General features: G+C 28.5%; 3 protein-coding genes across 3 annotated transcripts; 2 read left to right on the forward strand and 1 right to left on the reverse strand.

Moving 5' to 3' along the window:
- Nucleotides 1-1,547: 1,547 nt before the first annotated feature.
- On the forward strand, nt 1,548-7,987 carry LOC112596226 (GMP synthase [glutamine-hydrolyzing]). The gene is made up of 14 exons (XM_025341728.1): nt 1,548-1,816; nt 3,828-3,989; nt 4,615-4,812; nt 4,875-4,969; nt 5,029-5,146; nt 5,203-5,356; nt 5,455-5,764; nt 5,833-5,978; nt 6,033-6,248; nt 6,328-6,507; nt 6,738-6,863; nt 6,944-7,177; nt 7,240-7,431; nt 7,506-7,987. The coding sequence occupies exons 2-14, from the start codon at nt 3,919-3,921 to the stop codon at nt 7,605-7,607; spliced, it is 2,142 nt and encodes a 713-aa protein (XP_025197513.1). The 5' UTR covers nt 1,548-1,816; nt 3,828-3,918; the 3' UTR covers nt 7,608-7,987.
- Nucleotides 7,988-9,853: 1,866 nt separating this feature from the next.
- LOC112596212 (DNA repair protein REV1) lies at nt 9,854-16,114 on the reverse strand. The gene is made up of 10 exons (XM_025341712.1): nt 15,879-16,114; nt 15,685-15,811; nt 13,851-14,760; nt 12,974-13,094; nt 12,745-12,898; nt 11,774-11,900; nt 11,161-11,356; nt 10,971-11,089; nt 10,040-10,738; nt 9,854-9,977 (listed from the first exon to the last, which is right to left on the reverse strand). The coding sequence occupies exons 1-10, from the start codon at nt 15,918-15,920 to the stop codon at nt 9,854-9,856; spliced, it is 2,619 nt and encodes an 872-aa protein (XP_025197497.1). The 5' UTR covers nt 15,921-16,114.
- A 282-nt stretch (nt 16,115-16,396) lies between these two features.
- Nucleotides 16,397-22,682, forward strand: LOC112596236 (cap-specific mRNA (nucleoside-2'-O-)-methyltransferase 2-like). Its single transcript, XM_025341745.1, has 2 exons — nt 16,397-16,576; nt 19,744-22,682. The coding sequence occupies exon 2, from the start codon at nt 19,852-19,854 to the stop codon at nt 22,018-22,020; it is 2,169 nt and encodes a 722-aa protein (XP_025197530.1). The 5' UTR covers nt 16,397-16,576; nt 19,744-19,851; the 3' UTR covers nt 22,021-22,682.
- The last annotated feature ends 352 nt before the right edge of the window (nt 22,683-23,034 follow it).

Raw genomic sequence — 23,034 nt, forward strand, 5'->3', positions numbered from 1 at the left:
CATTTTAGATTCTAAGTGTAGGAGTGATGAATGTATTAATTTTATAATGATGTGTTTTTTTTTATCTTTCTGGACAATAAGTAGTCAAAAAAATGTTGGATAGTAAATTGAATCTAGTTTGTTTATAAATAAAAAGAAGTCAAAACTAAGAATTACAAGTATTTTTTAAAATAATTGAAAAAAAAACAAATATAAAATTGATGAAAAATAGGAAGTTTTGCGCAAATTAATTTTTGACTAAATCAATTTTATTTTTGTTTAATTCGAAAACGAATTACCGTATACTTCATAATCTTGACTTTTCACCAAATAATTACATGATAATTTTTTATACATATATCATATATGTATATAATTTTTCAAAATATTTCAACTTTTTTAAGTTATATTAATAACTACCTAATTAAAATTTATGATTTTTTTTTAGTTTTATTCTATTAAAATCTATAAAAAAATATTTGATGATTCAAAATCCTTTAATTTTTAATACAAGGTTTTATACATAAGTTGTTCTTATATTTTTATAAAATTATTAAAAATACAAATCCATACATTTTTTTTTTTATATGCATTTGCTCTAAAATCTTTCAACAGGATACTGACGTAAATCCTATTCAACAAACATAAAAAATCATTCTCTAACATTTTCTGAAAATGTTCAACTTTCCTTACCAGTCCATTATTTATGGCAGTGCCAAGTACTGAACTTTTTTAAGTACATATCACTATTTCACTACTTTTTGTATGCTGGCCCTGGCGGTGAAGCCACGGGTTTATCTATACATACATCTAAAACAGGCTACAGCATACAGTACTACAGTCGCTCGCCGGTCGTTTGATAACTGAAAAATGATAAAAATTGATAAATCTAATCGCCATTTTACCGCAAGCATGGCTCTGTACAATTTTTTTCCGTTTTGTACCGTTGACCATTTTACTGACACTGTGGTCCGGTGCTACCAATAATCATTTCCACCTGATTGTTGGGTAGAAACCTGCCGCTGCTGATTACAATTTTGAAGTAGGTATTCGAGTATTTTTTTCAGTTCTACACGTCTTATACAGTTATACCTACAAGTACGACCTATACAACCTAATAAATATTATTTTTTAACTTTATTGTCTTGTGCATATGTCCTATGAGTTGTATGACGTTTGTATGTACCGTATATTAAATTGTATTGGCTGTTATAGATAATGATTATTAATCATTAAAATTATTATATATTATGTCTACGATGCGTTAACGTGAACGTGTCGGATTTGAAAGTTGGGTGTTCAGTGTTCTGTATAAAATTGTAGTTAGTACGACTTCATCGAAGCATTCGAAGCCCCATCGCGATTCGCTGGTATTGGATTTCGTGAAGTCAGAAAAAAGCCACAAAACGTCGTGTCGTATTAGATTATTTAGATTTCTGGTACCATTGGTTAACGGGTTTGTTGTGGAAGGGTTTAGGGAGAGGGAAACGGTCGCTTTCCGTCGACGATTACCCGGTATGGTTGGTTGGCAACATTGATATTCCGTGGGGAAAAGAAGGAGAGAGCAAAATATAGTACTGCGATCGGTTGTTTTTGCTCCGTTTGTCACCGCTAACGCGTTTTGATGATAAATTTTGCGCGTCCGCCGATCGAACCGACGGAATATCGTGAAGTAATACACGCTCGTCCGTAACGACAAACGCCGTTTGTTTTCCATACAATCCACGACCTATTCCATCGCTACATTGGCCGTCGTACAGTATTTTTTTAATTCGTATCGCGCACACCGCCGTCTCGTTCAATCATGTCTTCGGCGTGAATTAATCATTATCAGGCGGTAAAAATTATTGAAAACACGTTATTCTTTTTAATACACAATATATATATATATATTTAGACGTTTATATAATTATTAATATATGCATTATAGTAGAAATTTGTTTTATATTTATGTGTGTGGATGCTTATGTATAAATAGAAAAAATTGTAATAGTACATAATATTAAATTTTTTATATATATTTAAAATACTTGAAAATTTGATACACCTATATCTAATTTTAAATTCACGGGACGACCGAAAAGAGTAAGTTTCATGATTGGTTTAATGGCTAAGAAATATGTATGTGCCGTATTTTCTATATTTATGTTGTTCCTTTGAAAGTTTGTCCTCCCTTTTAACTGATCTATCACACTCCCAGTCGGTGGCGTGTGACTTTATAAAACGAAACGTTCTTGCTCGTTACATCTTCCCTGCCTAGAACCACTAATCTGTTAGACTTGATTTTGTTTGCTTTGTTTTTGTCATACCCTTTATATTTTGCATGTTATATGTTAATTTATAATTTGACTGTGATCATAATATATGCTACTTCTCACTACTAACTTGTGTTCCATATGATTAATGCATTGGTTAAAATTGAAACATCATTTTGCATCGACACACATTAACTTGTATTTATAAGTATAAGGATCTATATTTTCATAGTTAGTGTTCAGTTAATTTTATTTTGCAATTTAACTTATTTACCCTAGTTGTTCATGAATAACTTGCTGTGAATAATTAAGATATCCTATTATAATATGATCTCATTTATTTCATTCTAAATGTATTATTTTATTAATTAATTTAGATAAATATAATTTCCTTAATTTTGATTAGAAATATATTACTCATTTCTGATGTATTATATATTTGCATCTATAAACAAATACTTTCAATGAAAAAATAGAACTTTTTAGAACTAGAATTTTTTTTCAATTTATAATTTTGGTTTATTTATTGTTTTTAAGAGTTGTGTATATTCTAAAGATTTAGGATAAATTTTAAATTTAATTAAAACATTCCAAAAATAGTAAAAGTGGCTACTTATATACTCCCTTGGTTTAAACATTTCTAATTTATGAGATTTTCATGAATTTTAAAAGTAGGCATGGGTAATTATAATTTCTCAAAAAATTAAAAAGGATAAAAATGTATTGTCGTTTAATTGATAAAAAACAGATAGTCACAATTTTTGAAAGTTACTCATGTAATCTTATTGTTATTTTTTTTTTATCAGTGATTTTTTATTTAAAATATCAAGCATAAATATTATAGCCCATAAAATACTCTAGATTAAGTTTTTTCTTATTTAATTAACATAAATAAAAATATTAATGTTTGTAGTCAGGTGTAATAATTAAAAGTGTTTATCCTACATATTATAGAAGAGATAAAATATTTAATTAAAACTAGCCTTTCAATATTATTATTTCTTATGTTGAATATATTTAATTTTTAATAATTAAAAAAAAAAATATAGTTTTAATTTGATTTTATTAAACTATTTGGCAATTAATATTCTTCAAATTAATATATCATCATACTCTCATGGTTGATTTAAGAAGAATTAGGATTTTAATTATTTAAATTATAAAATATGAAATACCTGATTAATATTATTAATATTATTATTCATAGTTTCTATGTTTAAATTATATATTTTATCTTATTCCTAGACAATTAATAAAAATATTCTTAAAAATAATTTGTTGTAATTATGTTATTATGTACATATAATATACTATGACTTATCTATATGATATATTTAAACTTATGATATGCATATTAGTTTGAGTCTTATCGATTAGAAATTTATCTTAAAATTGACCTTTTTACTTAAATAATTATTTGAAAATTTTAATACATATAAGTATTGCATTGATAATGAATAAGCAATTATGTAATAGAATATTTAAATTTAGTGTATGTATAATACTTTAATAGAATAGTCTATAATTTAATCAGTTAGTTATTCATTACATTTGATATATTCTTGAGCTTGATATTATACCATCCTCCTGCAGATTGAATAAAAATAAAAGTTTGTCGCTCTTACCCTGACCAGTCATTCAGTTAATGTTATTGAAATAAACGCATGAATCCGCAATCTGGTACATGGCCACAAAAATCGATGAGAACCCGATTAAACGGTACAAACCTTCCAGTCCGTCACTTCAGTTAAGATAGTAAGTTGTAAATAACCTAAATTCATAATTACAATTTTACAAAATCATTAGGTACAGTAGGTATACTTTTGGTTTTGGTCTTGTATGCTTTAAAAAACTTCATTTTTATTATAACTTTGCCTGTATCTGGTAATGTTTGTAATTACTGTATTCTAAAAAATATATTTTAATAAATTTGCTTATTCTTGCGTTTTTTTACCAAAATGTATTCTTAATATTTATTAATTTAATTTTTTTAATATGCAAAGTGATTTTTTACTTAATTAACTGTTTAATATTTTGAAAAACAAAAAAAAAAAAAAAATTATGCTTTATAAGTGTATAATCTACCTAAATAAAACCTAGATGTGCAACACATTTTGATTTTAAATTAGCAAACCATAACTACCTTATAATTTGTGTTGTGTATTTTTTAAACAATTTAAAACTTTTTATTCTTTTATTTTATGTATATATAGAAACATTAGATAGTTGCTTAAAAGTAATCACTTTGTATATTACAGGTACTTACATTCTACAGGTTTATTTTAAAATATTGTAATCAATTATTTATTTTTATATATTATACATTTATAATTATTCCTATTTATTTAATAATGTTAATTATTTGTATTTATATTGATAGTCAAGAAAACGGAAATAGTATAATGGATCCAATGGATATATCAGTTGAAAATAATGTAGCTACTGAAAAAATTGCCATTTTGGATGCAGGTGCTCAATATGGCAAGGTAATTGATCGCAAAGTAAGAGAATTAAATGTTGAAACTGACATGTTGCCCTTAAATACTTCGGCAATAACATTAAAAGAAAAAGGATATAGGTAAGTTTCTTATTTTTAAATTCATAATTCTCTAAAAATTTTAAATTTAAATTTTATTTTAGAGCTATAATAATTTCTGGAGGTCCTAATTCAGTTAATGCTGTAGATGCACCAATTTATGATGCAGACATATTTAGAATAGGATTACCAATCTTAGGTAAGACTGTATTTTTTTAAATAAAATTTGAAATAAAATTAATAGTTTTTTGAATTTAGGAATTTGTTATGGTATGCAAATGCTAAATAAAGAATTTGGTGGCCAAGTTGCTGCTACTGTTGGTCGTGAAGATGGTATTTATAATATTGATGTAGACTGTCAATGTTTATTATTTAAGTAAGTTAAAATTGAAAACAGCATAGTCCTTATTTTAATTTCTTTTAATGTTGTAGGTCATTAAGCAAAACCCAAAGTGTTTTACTTACACATGGGGATCATGTAGTCAAAGTTGCAGATAATTTTAAAGTGATAGCTACATCCAACAATATGATTGCAGCTATTGGTAATGATATTAAAAAAATGTATGGTCTTCAATTTCATCCTGAGGTTAGTGATAGTTATAAATACTTTATTTATATATCAAAATTGTTGTTTAATTATTATCTTTTTTTGTATATATATTTATATATTTATATATATAAAAGGTGAATTTAACAGAGCAAGGTACTCAAATGCTTAAATCGTTTCTTTATGATGTGGCTGGATTAACGGGAAGCTATACAGTCAAAAGTCGTGAAGAGGAATGTATTAAATATATAAGAGATCAAGTTGGGCAGAGTAAAGTTTTAGTCTTATTAAGTGGTGGTGTTGATTCTACAGTATGTGCTGCACTTTTACACCGTGCATTAGATCGAGAACAAGTAATTGCTGTGCATATAGATAATGGCTTTATGCGCTTAGGTGAGAGTGAACAAGTGATGAAGTCCTTAAATGCTTTAGGATTAGATGTTAAAGGTATGTCAAAATAAATTCAAAGTAAGGTTATTCTTTTTATAGTAACTTCTTAAACATTTGTTTTTCAGCTGTAAATGCCACCTTTGATTTTAAATATGGTACAACTATATTACCAGATTTGCATGTATCCAATCGTACTAGAATTTCTCCTCCCCTGTGTCAAACTAGTAATCCAGAAGAGAAAAGAAAAATAATTGGTGATGTTTTTGTCAAGGTATTAATTTATATATTTTTGTGGAGATTCAAATTAATGTTTATTTATGTTTAGACTGCTGATAAGTTCCTGAAAACATTAAATTTATCATCTGAAGATGTGTTCTTGGCTCAAGGAACTTTAAGACCAGACTTAATTGAGTCTGCTTCAAAGTTAGCTAGTGGTAATGCGGACACCATAAAAACACATCATAATGATAGCAAGTTAATTCGTGAATTACGAGATAAAGGACGTGTCATTGAACCTTTACAAGAATTTCATAAAGACGAGGTAATTTTATACTTGTTAAAAAATGTATTATTATTTTTTTAAGACAAGGATTAAAGTAATTCATTTTTGTTTATTTTAGGTTAGAAGGTTAGGAATGGATTTAGGATTGAGTGAAAGTATTGTATACAGACATCCATTCCCCGGACCAGGTCTTGCCATAAGAATATTATGTGGAGAAGAACCTTTTATCGATAAAGATTTTTCTGAAACACAAGTTGTTGTTAAAATTGTTGTTGAATACAATGATATGGTTCTGAAGGTACATTATATGAGTTTGTGTATATATATGTGTGTGATTAGATTGATGTGAAAATGGCTAATTTAACTGATTGATATATTATATAGTAACTATTACTATTTTAATAAAATGTTTATAAAACTCAAAAAAAAAACATTTTATTTGATATTGATCCATCACCATTAATATATATTACGTATTTAATATTTAAAATACTGTATTTTCTTCAATATTCTTTTATTTATTTTTAGAGTCACGCGCTTTTAAATAGAATAGAAAATGCGACTTCTGAAAATGAACGAAAGTTGTTGCGTGAAATATCATCCAAACAGAAAATGTCTGCCACATTATTACCAATAAAAAGTGTAGGAGTTCAAGTATGTATATATATATTTGTATATTTATATGTATTAATTATCTATCATAGCTTTTAAATAAATTATTTATTATCTTTTAGGGCGATAAACGTTCTTACAGTTATGTAGTCGGCATTTCTTGCACAGATCCCGAACCTATATGGGAAGACCTTTCTTATTTGGCCAGAATAATCCCTAGAGTATGTCATAACGTCAATAGGGTATGTTATATCGCTGGTCCACCTGTGGTTTACCAAGTATTGGATATAACACACACATATCTAAATGTTCAAGTGATAGATTTGCTTAAAGAAGCTGACCATGTTATTAATAAAGTAAGAAGTTGTAAGCTTAAAATTTTTTTTTTTTTTTTTGTAAAATTTTTTTTGGGATTTAGATTTTAACAGAATGTCCAATTAGTATGCGTAAAGTAAGTCAGATGCCAGTAGTACTTGTACCTTTACATTTTGATCGAGATATTGCTTATCGTCATCCATCTTGTCAACGATCTGTTGTCATCAGGCCATTTATTACAGAAGATTTTATGACTGGCATTCCTGCGCTACCTGGCAAGCATATATCCGCTGCAGTTAGTAGATAAAAATTATATTTAGGTGCTTTTTAATAATGTATATATTTTTTTAATTATGAAATTATTTTTAGCTTGTACATAAAATGATGGATGCTGCTCAACAAATACCTGGTATATCTCGAGTGTTATATGACCTCACACCAAAACCACCTGGAACTACAGAATGGGAATAAAAATTTGTTTCAATAAATTAATGAGATTTTAAAAGCATACTTAAGGAACGTAAGTTTCATTACTTTAAAATGAAATAAAATTGCTCATTGGTGATTATCAGCAGTTAAATATCAAAAATACAGAGTTATTTTTCTAATTAGTTTTCAATAAAACTAAATATTTTACAATATTAATGATTTAACTACATTGAGCTATGTTTATTTTTTGAAAAGATAGTAATGGTCTTAATTGTTGCTTATACACTAAGTTTTTATTAACACAAAATCGATCATTTGATTATTATTTAATTTTGCCAATGATAACCCAATTGTATTGTTAATTAATATGTAAACTTAAATGGAAATAGTAAGAGCCTTTTGTACAAAAACAATTCTCCATTTTAAAACTGTATCACCGACATTTAATTAGTTTAATATGTTATCCTAAATATGTTTAGTTTAATGTATTGATATATGTGTATATATATTTATATTTATATACATGTATAATATATATATTTTTATTTACCAATAAAGGATTTAAATCAGTTTTATCTCTCTTTGTTAATGTTTTAAAATTGTGTAATTATTGAATAAAAATATAAAATATAAAACGTATGCTTTCATTTTTTTACCATTCTGTTATTGTACATAAATATATTATTTTTCTGTGAAGTATATTAGTTATTTACATAATATAATATGTACAAATCATAACATGTATTTTATATTGGTACCTAATCAAGTTATACTAAAATGTAAAAACTATTGTACATTTTACGGATTTATATGATACAAGATTGTGCATTTTTTTGTTTTCATTTTAAAAATAAATATTTATACATAGTTTTATGTATATTGTATATATATATATATATATATATAAGCTATGAGCAGCTGTATAAATAAATTTTAATACCTCGGAAATTTTATAGTAAGAATTTGTTATTTATGTTAATAAATAAAAACAAAAGAATAAAAATTCCTAAAGTAAATTAACTTGTTTAATTTGCGTCATTATTTATATAATAACATGGTTTTCACTTTGTGAAGTAAGGAGTATATTAGTTTTACAACAGGATTTTTATTATTGTCATTTTATGAACATTTTAGCAAATGTGATTAGTTTCATTTAGTTTGGAAATTGATCAAACCTTTAACCTACTCTTTTATTAAAAAAACAGGATAATGTTGAGCATGTTCACTGCTTTATGGATGAATCGTTAGAACCGTAAAATTCTCTCTGTGTAGTCGATCATAAACCTTTAAACAAAACTAAATTACAGACACCAAATGATGAGCCAACATTGCCTCTTGCAGAAATTCCTGCTCTCGTGAAAAAAAGTATAGGTGGTATATATAATAAAAAGAAATATCATTTTAAAATTTTAATTTTGTTCTGCTCGTAATTAATACTGAAGTGTGATGATTTATAATTTTCAAATTTAATATTATAATTTGTAACATGTTATTTAGTATCTAATTTTTTTAATTTCACAATTTGATGTACACAATCTGTACAATGTAGCACAATAATTATATGTGATATTATAAAAGTAACATGAATACGAGTATTTTAAATTAAGAAATCACCAATTGGTGACACTTAGCTGGGAATTAACGATATCTAGAGTCTAGGACTTCGTTTTTTTTTTTTATATTTTTATTTATAACAAGTAACTGCACCATTTCCTTTTTATATGACGGCCAGAGTTTCCCACTATAGTTTGAATATAGAGGCTCTTTATTAATGGATTTTGGTGAGTTTGTAGAAATCTACAGCTTCTTCTGTCTCAGTTTTCATTGTGAGGTCTTTATGTAAGGTATATTTGGACACAAAAGGAGGAGCATTTTGTAATTTTCCTCCTAAGGGCTATATTCTGGAAACTGTTGGATTTTGTTGGTATTAGATGTTTTTTAGTACCCTACAATTGAAGATCATTTTTAGTAGTGTTTTATACATAAGAACTTTTAATTTAGAGCGTAAATATCTAAATTAAAAGATAAATTTCATATTTTTCAATAAACCAGCATACTTTTTTGATAAATTTTGATTTTTTTTTTTTCAATAAGCTCAATATTGTGCTAATTATGAACTCAAGTTATGCAACTAACATTTTGTTTTTTAAATTTTAAAATAAACTTAATATTTTTTTTCTGAAATTATGGTAGTATAAAAATGTAATATACTATTGATATAATTGTAATTATAGGTTTTGGCCATATATTATTTTTTAAGGAGAATCAAAATTATACATAGAATAGAATTATTTAAATGTAGTTTCAACTTTCATTTTAGCGTTATACAAATTTAACATTACTTCTTGAACATTTTTCAATATATCAAAGTAACTTTGTTTCCAAGCCAAATCATCCTTATTTTTTATTAATCTATAAAATAATAACACAGTTTATTAATTAGTTGTGTAGGTTAAATTAATATTATAATTTACCGGTAAAGTTTTCTTATGATTTCATAAGCATCTTCGGTCTTGGCATCATTAATTAAATTACACAAGTATTTTGAAACCATTATATTGTCACACATTTTTGGTTCTTTCTCAGTGACCACCCATTCCTCAATAAATTCTTTCATTTGATCAATTTGTACATGTTGATATAACTTAGAGCTTTCTTCTGTCATTGTCACTTCCATTGTTGATACATTTTCATTTTCAACTAATGGAGAATTTTGATTTTCATAAGATTTCAATTCATTTTCTATCTCTAGACGTAAATCTGCAGGTAATGCGTCTAGAAATGATTGATCTACTTGAGACATTTTTATATTAATTAGTGTTTTATTTGGGATGATGGATTTGGAGTTTAAAGTATTCAGCTTTTTTTTAGAATTTAAATTTTCTTTGGGCTTAAAAAAATCCATGACAGATTTTGGTTTATTAAAATTTTCAGTTGAAGAACCTTGATGATTTTTAGGATTGGACACTTTTGTTGATATTATTTTATCATTAACGGTATTTTCATTAGGTAAAATATGATTTATTTTTGGTTCAGATTTCATGTTCGATATAAAATTTTCTATACGTCCATGCCCTGTTATTATGCGACTTTCTAATTTATTCATCTGTATTCCTATTCCACGTAATTCAGTTGGATCAATATCTAATTGATTCATTATTTTATTGACAACTCTAAACAAAAATTAATACATGAGTATTTATACTATATTTGGGATAAGAACCATACTAGTACTGACCAGTTTTGTCAGTAAAAATACACAGTTTATTAACTATACTTAGACTATCATCTATATGCTTAAAGTGTAGGGAACCACATTCCTTATAGTAATATAAGTCAGTTGCTAAGTATGTTTTTTATCCTGGGGATAGAGTATGCATTAATGTATTATGTTTTAGTACTTACTGGAAAATTATTTTAGAATTTGATGTAGATTTAGTTAAAGAACTCGATTTAGTAATATTGTCACAAAATCCATGGCCTAAAAATTTTGCAGATTCTTTTGGTGCTTCTGCATTTCGAATCTGAAAAATTGATACATTAGTTTTTATTTTTTTTTATTTGAAATAACTATATATAATTTTATTAAAAATACCATTAATTTTAAGGTAACTGTTTTGCCATTCATTTCTACATCATCAAGTCTTTTTTCAATCTCGCTACATAATTGTCTTACAAAATTTTCTGACTCTTCTTTGTTTTGAAACCTGATACCATAATTAACATCAACAGATACTGACTTTGGTTTATAGTCATAGTTAAGTTTTCGATCATCTTCTCCTCTACAATGCCTAAAAATTATAAAGTATTTTATTTATTTTAAATAAAAATAATATCCTAATAAACACAACTATAAATAAAAAATATTTTTAACACTAACATTGAATATATTTGTGATCTATTTTGAGTGATTATACTTATATTTAAAGATCTATTTTTTTTTATTTTAAATTATTGTATATCATATTTTTAATTCCTTGTAGTAATTTATTTTAATATAAAACATAATATATTAGCACATTAGCATAAATGTAATCTTAAACTCAATCAATAACTGATATTTATATATTGATGGCCTTAGTTTGAGCAATCATAAGATTTAAACATTTTAATTCTCTTATATAATAAAATATTAAATATTATACACACAGGTAGTAAAAAACCCTTTTTTGCAATTTATAATAATAAGCAATCTATAGAAAATTTACTTATACAATGAAAGTCCAGTCTTGTTTCCAAATTCATTCTGAAGTGTTTGAAGTGACAATGCACTTAATTCACCACATGTACTGATACCGAGTGTTGACAATTTATGTCCCAAGGTCCTTCCAACACCTATATTAAGTTGAGTATTTAATATTTATAATTAAAAGCAATGCATATTAGTCATTTATCAGAATGTAGATTTCTATGTAACAAAAAGCCAAAACAAATACATATTTATCAAAATTTAAAAACAAATCAATTTTTAAGTTTGTGTTTAAACCTAATCAAATCAAATACTAGAATTCAATACTGCTATGTTATAATAGCACATAATTATAATAACATGGTCAACGACTAAATTTATATTAAACTAAAATATATTTAGAAATTAGTTTGATCAAAATAACATGAATATATTTTATGGGTATCATTTCATTTAGAATTATTACTATTTACCAGTGTTTATTTTTAATTAGAAATCAAATATTATCTATTGTTATAAAAATGTGTATCCTGGTTTCAGTGGCGTATCCAGGATTTTTTTTAGGGGGGGGGGGGGCACACAATGTCTAAAATTTTACCATATATACAAAATATAGATACAAAAAAAATAAAATAAACCAAATATTTAATGTTTATAGTGCAAATAATTTGTTTATATTTTCAATCAGTCATTAAGTTAATATATATATATATATATATACATAATAATAAATAGTAATAGTAATTTAATAATAAAAACGGGTTAATCCCAACAAAATTGTAAGTGTATGTAATGCTGGTATAAAAGTATTATTGTAGTATGCGCTCATGCATACAAATACATTTAAATCTTTAAAACAAAATCTAGTAAATAAGGCCAACGAGGGGAAAGGGCATGGCCCCCGTGCCCCCCCCCCCTGGATACGCCACTGCCTGATTTTTCAGAAAAATCTTTGGCCTGGTAATAACCAAAATTTTTGTTTTGAATTACCTGGTACATCAGATATATCTATGTTCTTCATAAAATCCATAACAATACCAGGTTCCAAATAAAATTGACCATCTGGTTTGGCTTTTTTAGTGGCTAACCTAGCGAGCAGACAATTTGAGCCAATGCCAGTAGAACATGGACACTGAGTTTTTTCCTATAAAATAAAAATTAACAGTATAATGAAATATATACAAATTATAAGTTTTTAAATATTTTAAACAATTTATACTTTTATTTCTTTTCGTAGAAATGTAGCTAATTCAAAAGGTGATGCTTTTGTTATTTCCAAAATATTTGAACAATCTAAATACAATTCATCACAACTAACAGCTTCCACATCTAATGTATAGCTATAAAAGTAAAATAATAAAATATATGTACTTATTTTAGAGTGAAATCAATAAAAATAAATGTCAATAATTAATTTAAATAATTTAAGTATGGAATTTTTTAATTTTTAAATTAACAACTTTAAGCAAACCACATAAAATTAAAAAAATCAGGTAAACATGAACTAAAAACCTACAATTAGATATAAATAATAATTTTTACATAAATTATTAATTAATTAATATAAAAAAATCAATTTGTATTCAAGAGTATACAAATAGTTTGTAAGTCATTTTGTACATTTATTATAGTTTAACAACATTTGATATTAATTATTAAATGTAAATACCGCACAAATTATTAAGTATACACACTTCTTTAAACAATGGTATGTTATAACAACTGTAAGAACTTGAATTTATTTATTAATAATATGTTCATTGCATTTTTATAAAATTAAAAGTTGTAAAGGTGATTTTAAATGTTTAGACCTCAAGTTTTAAATTTTTTATATCACCCTAGAGTAAAATATCATAGAGACCCTCAGCTTTTAACCAATAGGGCATAACTAAAATTGGAAGAAGAACACTTAAAAATTAAAAGTATTAAATAGTTGTAAATACAACTATGGAAATCATCTATCCGTTATTTAGGGTATAACATATATTGCATTTAAGATCTATAATTTTTAATTACATACATTAAAATTCATAATTTTAATTACATAGATTAAAATTTATAATTTATAATTTTGTTTAATGATTGATAATACTTACTCATTCAGAATATGAGCATATAAAGTATGAGCTACTTTTTTATATTGTTCAAAATTATATGGTATTAATTTTAGAGCTGGACACATCTTTAATGCTTGACCAACTAGCATACCATTTTTAATACCGACTTTTCTAGCTTCATAACTACAACAAGCAATCTCTGCCATTGAATCTGTTTCATTAATGCCATCTCTTTTAGTTGATCGAGGTTTAATTTCATGTACTTTTTCTTCTTCTTCATCGACATTTTCATCATCATCACCTTTCCAGCGTTTAACGTATAAACCAAACTCTGTTCCACGATCTACTCCTTCTCTTTGCTTAGACAAGTTTCCTTTGGCATGTGTAACGGCTACAGGCAACCCTCTAAGTTCAGGTTTTTCAACCAAGCCAGCAGACACAAAAAAACAATCCATGTCAATATGCATGATTATTTTGTCATTGTTAAGTTCAGAGTCATGCGATAACATATCTTTAACTCTATTTTGTTCAATCCAATTCTTTAATCGTTGTCGCCCTGGATAATCTGTTTGATTCCGTTTTCGTGTATCATTTACTAAATGTTTGAACGTTGTTGCCATAGTTGATATTAAGTGCAATCTAGAATTGTTATAAAATTCTGATAGAAATGTTGGTTCTGATGCATTTTTTGCACGGATTGGGAAATCAATCTTTGGCTGATTTGGATTATCAATAAACAATAAATAATTTTCATAATTTAAAAGTTTTCCATCTTTTAGACTATCAGATATCCATTCAGGTTTTACAACTTTGAACTGTTTAAGTAGTTTTAATTTAGCCGTTGGTAAATTGCTTGCTATTATATGTGTTGTAATATTAGGTCTGTGGTAATGATGATAAATTCCTCCATTCTCCATCATAATACGTTTCAATTCATTAGCTGAAGGTACTAAAACACATATTAGATAGGTACAATAATTTTAGTATATTGGGCTTAATATTAATAATAGTAAAGATATAAATTCACACTGACATATATAATATATAAATAAATAAACTTTTAAGTTTATAATTATGAGCATTTACCTGTTAGAGAGAATAAAATAATTAGATATTATACAATAAGAACTTAGAACAAAAATATTTATTTAAAATGTTGTAGCTCAACAATAATATACAATAACATACAGAATAGTACTTCCATTTGTAGTTTGTTCAGAATTCTTCAGAAAAATATTACTGACTACTATACTTAAGTTTTATTTTTATAAACATTTTTGTTTGTAATTCATTATGTTTAAGTTATTTATTATTTTTGTAATTTAAAGTGCAATACATATAAAAGTGGTGGAATTAAAAATAAAAATCTTAGAGTAGGTAATCTTGAAAACCCTTCAGTAGTACGGACGATACTCAGTCTGAATTCATCCGAACTATAAAGGGTTTAGTGTAATTCTATTTTGCTTAGTAAAAATATTTTATTTTAAATCTAGGTGTTACTGGACAAGAATTATTTATTGATGATAGGATTTTTTTTTTTTATTAATTATTGTTAAAATGTTTCAGCACATTAGGTGCTATTACAAGTACAGTAAGTAATAATTACAATTTAAAATTTTTATGATGATAGGATAATGTTAATATTAAAGTGTGATGCACAATAATTTGAGGGTATAATACTTATTTATGTAATTCACAACACATATACAAAATAGAAAGTATTATTCAAACTTTTATATTATTAAATTTAGGCGAAAGTAAAGAGTGAAAATGTACTATGAACTAGAATAATGTTCTATTTATATCCATAAGACTTAAATTCTAGATTTACGAATTAAAATAACTAGTAATTATAGTTATTGGTTATACATACAAGTATAACCATTGACAAAGATCGAAATGCCTTTGAAAATTTGACTTTTCACATGGTTACTATCACCAGCAGCTTTTTCTGTGAATTGTTTTTCAAGTTTGGTCTTCTTGGCTTCCATATAGCCACCCTGAAAAACCAATTGATAAACAGATTTTCAATTACTGTTTTACTATTTATTTTTGTTTGGTACATACCCACTTTTCAAATCCATTGGTTTCATTTCGATTTCGCTTCATATCATAAAATCCAAAAAATAAAACAAAACTAGAAACGTTAAACTTGTTTGAATGCTTAATTGACGATTATTCGAGTACACATCAAGCATTCACTATTAATGTCATCATATAACATATTATATATTATGTGTATACATACGACATACCTTATAGCTAGTAGCTATATTATTATATTAATATTTAATTGATTTATATTAGTTATTAATAGTTTCAAATATTTGTATTATGAATTACTATTTACTATCATGAATATATGAATATCATATTATCATTTTACTGCAGCTATCACGTGCGTTGTGGTCACTATGTGTTATATTAAAATATGCGTTTTTCATCAATATTTGTCTATACCTATCATATACCATGTGCCATGTGGTGATAATTTTATCAAATTTATTGTAGATAATCATATTATCAATAAGTACTTAAGTAGTTTCTTGTTAATTGTTATACTTGTTATACTTGTTAGAGTACAAGGGCACAACGCAATTCTAAATGCTCATAAATAGTAAAAATCGTTAATTAAATTATACTTTATTTTTAAGTCATTAGTTTTATTTAATTTATTGATGCTCGTATCAATTGTTTGTTGTTTGCATTTTTTAACAAAGCATCATCTTAAAAACCAATGGCATTTAAATAAAATCATTTCACAGGTACCTATAATATATTATATTTTTCTGATATGTTAAATGTCAGATTACAGTTTAATGGTAACTGCTGTGAAAAATAATTCAGTTGAACAGTATTACCTATGTTACGATTGATTTTATTTATGATAATCCTTGGCATTTACAAGTATAATATTATGTTCTTACAAATTATTTATTATACAGTTACTAACAGCAACATAGGTATTGAATAATTTTCGACTTGAGATAAACTAATTTTTTGATCACCTATGCATTCATAGTTTTTAATTAACTTTTTTTTTTTCAGTTAATATAATAATAATAATAATTATTATTATTAAAAACATTTACCATACTAAATTAATTGCTTGGGTCTTATCCATTTTAGTCTTAAGACAATTTCCTCAAAAAGTCTACTTGCCATTGGCTACTAAGTACAATATTTACAGGTTATTATGTTGATTATATATTTTAAAGTAAATTAATTTGAATGCTTGTTTTAAATGTTATTTATTTTATTGTTCATTCATTTTTATTTTAAAAGCTATGTAAAATTTGAGGCTCTTAACGGACAATTTATTTTTGACAACTGATTCACAATACTTGTATATTTATATATCTAAATCTGAATATTTAAATTAAGTTTAAACTATAATTTTTGTTTGCATTGAAAGAGCTAAACAAAAAATAATATGTTTTGTTAAATCTGTGAAATTGTTTTAAACATTATCTACGTACTTGACACTTGTTTTTTATATTATAAAAAGCTAATACACCTAATACATATATTAATAGTCTAAATTATTACAATTTGGAGTCTATACTATTTGTACATATTTAATAGTTCTATTCATTTTTTATTAACATATTTGATAAATATTATTCACTACAACATTGTTGAAAATTTGTATTAGTATTATTTCTTAGTTCTTTCATAATTTTATTATAAATTATTAAAAAAAAAATTGTTTTTGGTTATAACTTATACTTTGCTTTATGAATGAATAAAAAAAAATAATCAAAAATAATACTACACTCTATCATATTCATATCCTTTTAATAAACTACCTACTCATTTTAGTAATTGATTTTAAATTGCTTTATTACGCCAGCTGAATTGGTATATGAATGCTAAGTATGAAAATTAATTCTATTTAATGTTGTCTTTAGGCTGTTACAAGTTGTAAATACATTCTTAGACTCTTAATTATGAATGACCTATTTTTTTAAAGTATTAAAAATATCTAAATATAGCATTACTACCAAATTATATTTAATATAATCTTTAATATAAGCTAAATCAAGTTCCTAACCAAAAAATAAACCTTATTGAATAGTTACTTACCTTATCCTAAAAATAGATACTTTCAGTTTTTAATACCATACAAAACACATCACAATAAATAATATTTGTATTAAAGAATTAAAATGTTTATTTTTTATTTATCTCAATTTATGCATTGTAAAAATGTAATATGTAATAGTTTTAACTTAATATAGTTTTGTGTTATTTTTATTTCAATTTATTAATTTTAGTACTAAGTATACCGATTGATAAATTATAAGATAAATGATTATGTTCTGTGTGTGCTTGAGCTTCAATGTAATATGAAATAATAGTGTTTTAAAACAAAAATTAAATAATATTATTAGCGATAAAAATAAACACATAATTTTATTGATCATTCATAATATTAATTGTGGATTATTTATTTATTTTAATGACTGTGTGAAAAGAATTGTTTGTGGTGTTTTTTTCTCAAGATGACATCGTCATTAATATATTTTATAGATATTCAGATATTTGAGTGTGTTTAAAACATTCTAAGATTGGTTTTTAAGCTTCATATACCTAACTAAAGACTAAATAAATAAACAATAAACTATTAATCTATAAAAATTAACACAATTATGTTGATAATTTATTCATTTATTTAAGTATGTATTAACATGTAATATGATATCTGTATAGGGTTTTGTTAAGCAAAAATGATTGTATATCTATTATTGTATAGATAATATTTACAGGCAATTTAAAAGAATTGGATTAGATTTTAACCACTAATAACTAGTTAAAATTTTAAAATTTTAGATGGTATAATATATTACTATAATTAATTATAAAATTTAATTTGTTTTTTTCTTTATTGTTATAAAGAAAAATTATCTATAAAATTAATCAAGTTATATTTTAATATTTGATTGTAATATATCCCAGAAATTTTCATCGGATTCAGTTTTTAATTCTGCTTCTTTTAAACATTTTTTTGATTAAGTATACCGTAAATAAAAAAGTTATGATACTAGTATACAAAAAGGCATAAATGATTTTATATTAATATATTATAATTTATAACGCTAATGATAATTATAACATTAAATTTATTTTAGTATTTTGTTTTTTCTCTTTGACTCATGTGCAACATAAACAATTTGAATACAGCTGAACTAATCTTGTGTCATGAATTTTATGAGTAATGACTATTATAGTAAGTTGTCTTATTATATAAATTATAGTACATATTATCTGTATTTATAGGTTAAATTTTTTTACGGTCTTTCAATTTTTCTGTGATAATAATATAATGACTACCTTAAATTGTAATATTTTGCATATTTATAAATTATAAATTACATAAAAATTAAATATTGTAATAAAGTTTTTATGGCACAATAAATTCTTATCTTTAATTTTAATATTAAGACAAATAACACAAGATTGGTTTTGTTGAATTAAAATTTGCTATGTTGCAAGTGGTCCAGAGAGTGAAAATAAGTGCATTGACATCATCTTAATCAATATTATACATTACGAATGACAATTTTTAATAGAATAGTAAAATATGAATATAAACGATATTCACAGTATGTTTAGTTGATAGCAGCTGTGTTAGCAGTTGGTTAGTCTTTAGTGATATTGATACTAAAAAATGCATGTTTTAAATACAATTATTTATAAGATAATTTCTATAGCCCTTTAAAATTGAATATATAATACTTACTTTTATCAACATATTTATATTAGGTAATATCATTTATAAATTGTAATTTTTGGTGTTTTGAATTTTCCGTTCAATTATTGAGGGCAGAAAGCAAAACACTAGATTTTCAATATAATTACTGTGCCGTTATTGAAATGTCTTAAAAATAATTTGTTGTATGATTAATACACCATCCTACCGTGATTTCAGGTAGAAATAATATAACCACTGTATCAGAAAAAAAAGAACTAAAAGTCGCGATGGTAAAATTTTTATGCATGTGAAAACTGCAACTAAGCCGGACAGAGTTTGGAGAAAATGATTTTCCTCGAAGAATTAGAACAGACGGCGGCGGCGGCGACGGACGAGTACTTTGTACACGACAAAGAGTTTTGCAAGATGTTCGTTTTAAAATCCGGTTGGCCATTGCCGGACGCTAACGCCATGTACACCGAGCCCGAATGGAAATTGAACGAGTTCCAAGAACTGAAAGCTGCGTTGAACCGTACTAAACAGAAATTGAACGATTTCGATTTAGACGCGTGGCACGTGCACACGGGCAAACTGAATCCGGCCGGCCAGGTGGTGAACCACGTTAGGAGGCACGTGCGACCGGACTTCTTGACGCAGGCGTGGTGCAAGTTCTACGAGATCGCGTGGAGTTCGGACCTGGTATCCCTGGACGAGATCCACGGGGAAGGCGGTACGTCGTTCACCAGCGTACATCTGTGCGAGGCGCCCGGCGCATTTATCGCGGCTCTCAATCATTTCCTGGCCATCAACTACGAACAACTGCGGCTCGACTGGTTGGCGATGACGTTAAATCCGCATCACGAGTCCAACGGTCATCCGGACATTGTGACCGACGACCGGCTGATGTTGCACACGCTGCCGAACTGGGAATTCGGTCCCGATTACACGGGCGACATATTCCAACCGGGGTACGCCGAACACCTTTACCGGACGGTTCTGGATCGGTTCGGCGGCAAGGGCGCCTGGCTGGTGACCGCGGACGGGAGCATCGACTGTTCGGACGACCCCGGCGAACAGGAGACAGTCGTGTCCCGGTTGCACGACCACGAGACCATGGTGGCGCTCAACGTACTCCGGGACGGCGGGTCGCTGGTGCTGAAGGCGTTCACCGTGTTCGAGTGCAACACCATTTGCCGAATGTTCCTGCTGTGCTGCCTGTTCCGGTCAGTGGTGCTCAGGAAACCGGCGACCAGTAAGCCCGGCAACTCGGAAGTGTACGTAGTGTGTAAGGGTTATAGGGGCCGATCTGAGGCCATGCCGTATGTGCGAGCGTACTACGCGTACGACCGGCACCGGCGACCGAGCCTTGGCGGAGGCGCCTGCAGCATGTTCCCGTTGTCGCTGGTGCCGGTCGAGTTCAGGCAGCGGCTGTTCGAGTGCGCCGAGTACTTTGCCCGCTTGCAGATGCGCACGATCGACGACAACGTAGTCGCTCTGCCGGTCCGGGAGACACTCTACTGCAAGATGAAACCGGTGCAGGCGTCCTTGTGCCGGGAGTTCGTGGTCAGACTGGGCTTGCGGCCGATTCGGTACAAACGGGAGCTAACGTCCGTGTCGCCGAACAACTTCGGCCACAAGACCAACTGGAGGGATCGGGCGCGGATCGGCCGGAAGCCGCCGCGCGGCCTGTCGTACTCGGAGAAGACGCGAATCCGGAACATGGACGCGGCGCAGGAGGCGGCCGCGCTGTATCGGGAAGTGGGCCAGTGCCACGAGTGGAGCGCGTCACAGCAGCGGCAAATGGACGACGACGTGGTTTGGCACAGGCGCGTGCACCTCGCGTACCGGCTGCCGGACGTGGCGTTTCGTTTGGGAAAACCGGTGACCGCGGTCAAGGGTTCCAAATTTTGTTGCGAGGCGATGATTTACTACAGGCAGCGCGTGCTGTCCAGGTTCCCGCGGGTCCGCGGCGGCGGAGGTGCCGTGGACGCCGGGTGCCGGCAGTCGCACTACCGCGCCAAGATCGATCGGCCACGCGCGGCCGTTTGCGATCTGACGGAAGTTATCGACGAGCACGCTTCCGACAACACCGCACTGCAGCACCGGTGCCTGGTGGCCATCGTGGACGCGTTGCGGTCCCTGTCCGACGGCGACGACCTGGTCATCGTCGGCTATCCGTTGTACACGCAGCTATCGGTGGCCAACGTTTACGCCGTGGCCAAGATGTTCGACACGTACGGCCTGGTCAAGCCCGACCGCGTCTACGGTCACGCGCTCGTGTTCCTCAAGTTCAGCAGCGCTCATCACGGCGGCTGGCTGGCCGTGTTGGCCAAGGCCGTCGGGTGTCTGGTGCCCGGCGATAACGGCGGCATGGCGCTCGTTTCGTGGATGCCCGTCAAGGTGTTGCTCGAGCAAAAGGTCTACGCAGACATCGTGACCGTCAACAACCTGTGCATCCTACACGAGGTCGAGCCAATTTTGTTGTCGGCTTCGAGCGCTGCTCCCTCGTCTTAAATGATACGTATATTGTGGTTCGTGGTGCTAGACGGGTCGTTGTGCACGGAAAACGTGTGTCTGAAGCAATTGTTCCTAATTTACACAAAGTAGGTAATAGCGTAAACTTCTCGATAAATTTCATCGTATTATTATATCCGAGATTTTTAGAAAACCGCTTATCGTTTTTTTTTTTTTCGTTTCAAAAACTAAATTTTAAACCAGTGATTTTCGACTGAAACGTGTCGATTGTGTACACAATTTTTATTTTCACGTCAGTTCTCTAGTCGGCACTATGGCCGCGCGTGGTTTGTGCGCTTGATTGCAGATTGCAATTGGTCCAACTATTTTTCAGCGTGTTATAATATTTTTTGACCATGGTTTTGTTGTACTCCGATTTTCTTCACCACTCGAAAGTTTTCACTTCAATAATGAAAGATTAAATAATTTTACTTATCTTTATACTTTTTAATGAGAGTACCTAATAGATGTTTTCCACGTTTGGTTTGATCGTATGTGTGTGAGCCTCACATCCATTCTTATTCATAAATAATAATTATAATAAAGTTAGTGGCTATTGGGTATATATCGTTGATAATACCAAAGATGTTAGATAATTTATAATTTCAGTTTATAAGTATAATGTAATCATACTGATAAGTGATAAAATTTAAGACGTACGAAATATCTCAACATTTTTTATTGGAATTTATCATCACACAGTTTATTTTTCAATATTATCTTTTTATTTACATCACTTTTATATTTAAAATAATTTTATAATTGTCTTTAGAAATAAGTGTATTTTTATTAATAATTTTATTTTAAAAGATGTCCTATACTGTGTGATAATAAAACGTGTTCAAGTGTTTTTTACTAGTTAAATATTATTTATACGTGTCCAATTATACTTTATACACGACTAAGATTAATATATATGTGCCATAAGAATATACATTGATATTATTCTAAAATAAATTTAGAAAAAATGAATTGTAATACTTGGAATTATTTTTTGTAAAAATAAAAAAAAAA

The sequence above is a fragment of the Melanaphis sacchari genome, unplaced genomic scaffold (assembly GCF_002803265.2).
Source record: "Melanaphis sacchari strain LSU unplaced genomic scaffold, SCAv2.0 Contig310_pilon_pilon, whole genome shotgun sequence".
NCBI lineage: Eukaryota > Metazoa > Arthropoda > Insecta > Hemiptera > Aphididae > Melanaphis > Melanaphis sacchari.

Coding starts and splice junctions, on each gene's coding strand:
- LOC112596212 (XM_025341712.1), bottom strand. CDS start 15,920: ATGAAGCGAAATCGAAATGAAACCAATGGATTTGAAAAGTGG. Junction 15,812..15,878: donor CCAATGGATTTGAAAAGTGG/GTATGTACCAAA, acceptor TTGGTTTTTCAG/GGTGGCTATATGGAAGCCAA. Junction 14,761..15,684: donor CTTTGTCAATGGTTATACTT/GTATGTATAACC, acceptor TATGTGTTTTAG/TACCTTCAGCTAATGAATTG.
- LOC112596226 (XM_025341728.1), top strand. CDS start 3,919: ATGGCCACAAAAATCGATGAGAACCCGATTAAACGGTACAAACCTTCC. Junction 5,979..6,032: donor TTGGTGATGTTTTTGTCAAG/GTATTAATTTAT, acceptor ATTTATGTTTAG/ACTGCTGATAAGTTCCTGAA. Junction 6,249..6,327: donor AAGAATTTCATAAAGACGAG/GTAATTTTATAC, acceptor TGTTTATTTTAG/GTTAGAAGGTTAGGAATGGA.
- LOC112596236 (XM_025341745.1), top strand. CDS start 19,852: ATGATTTTCCTCGAAGAATTAGAACAGACGGCGGCGGCGGCGACGGAC.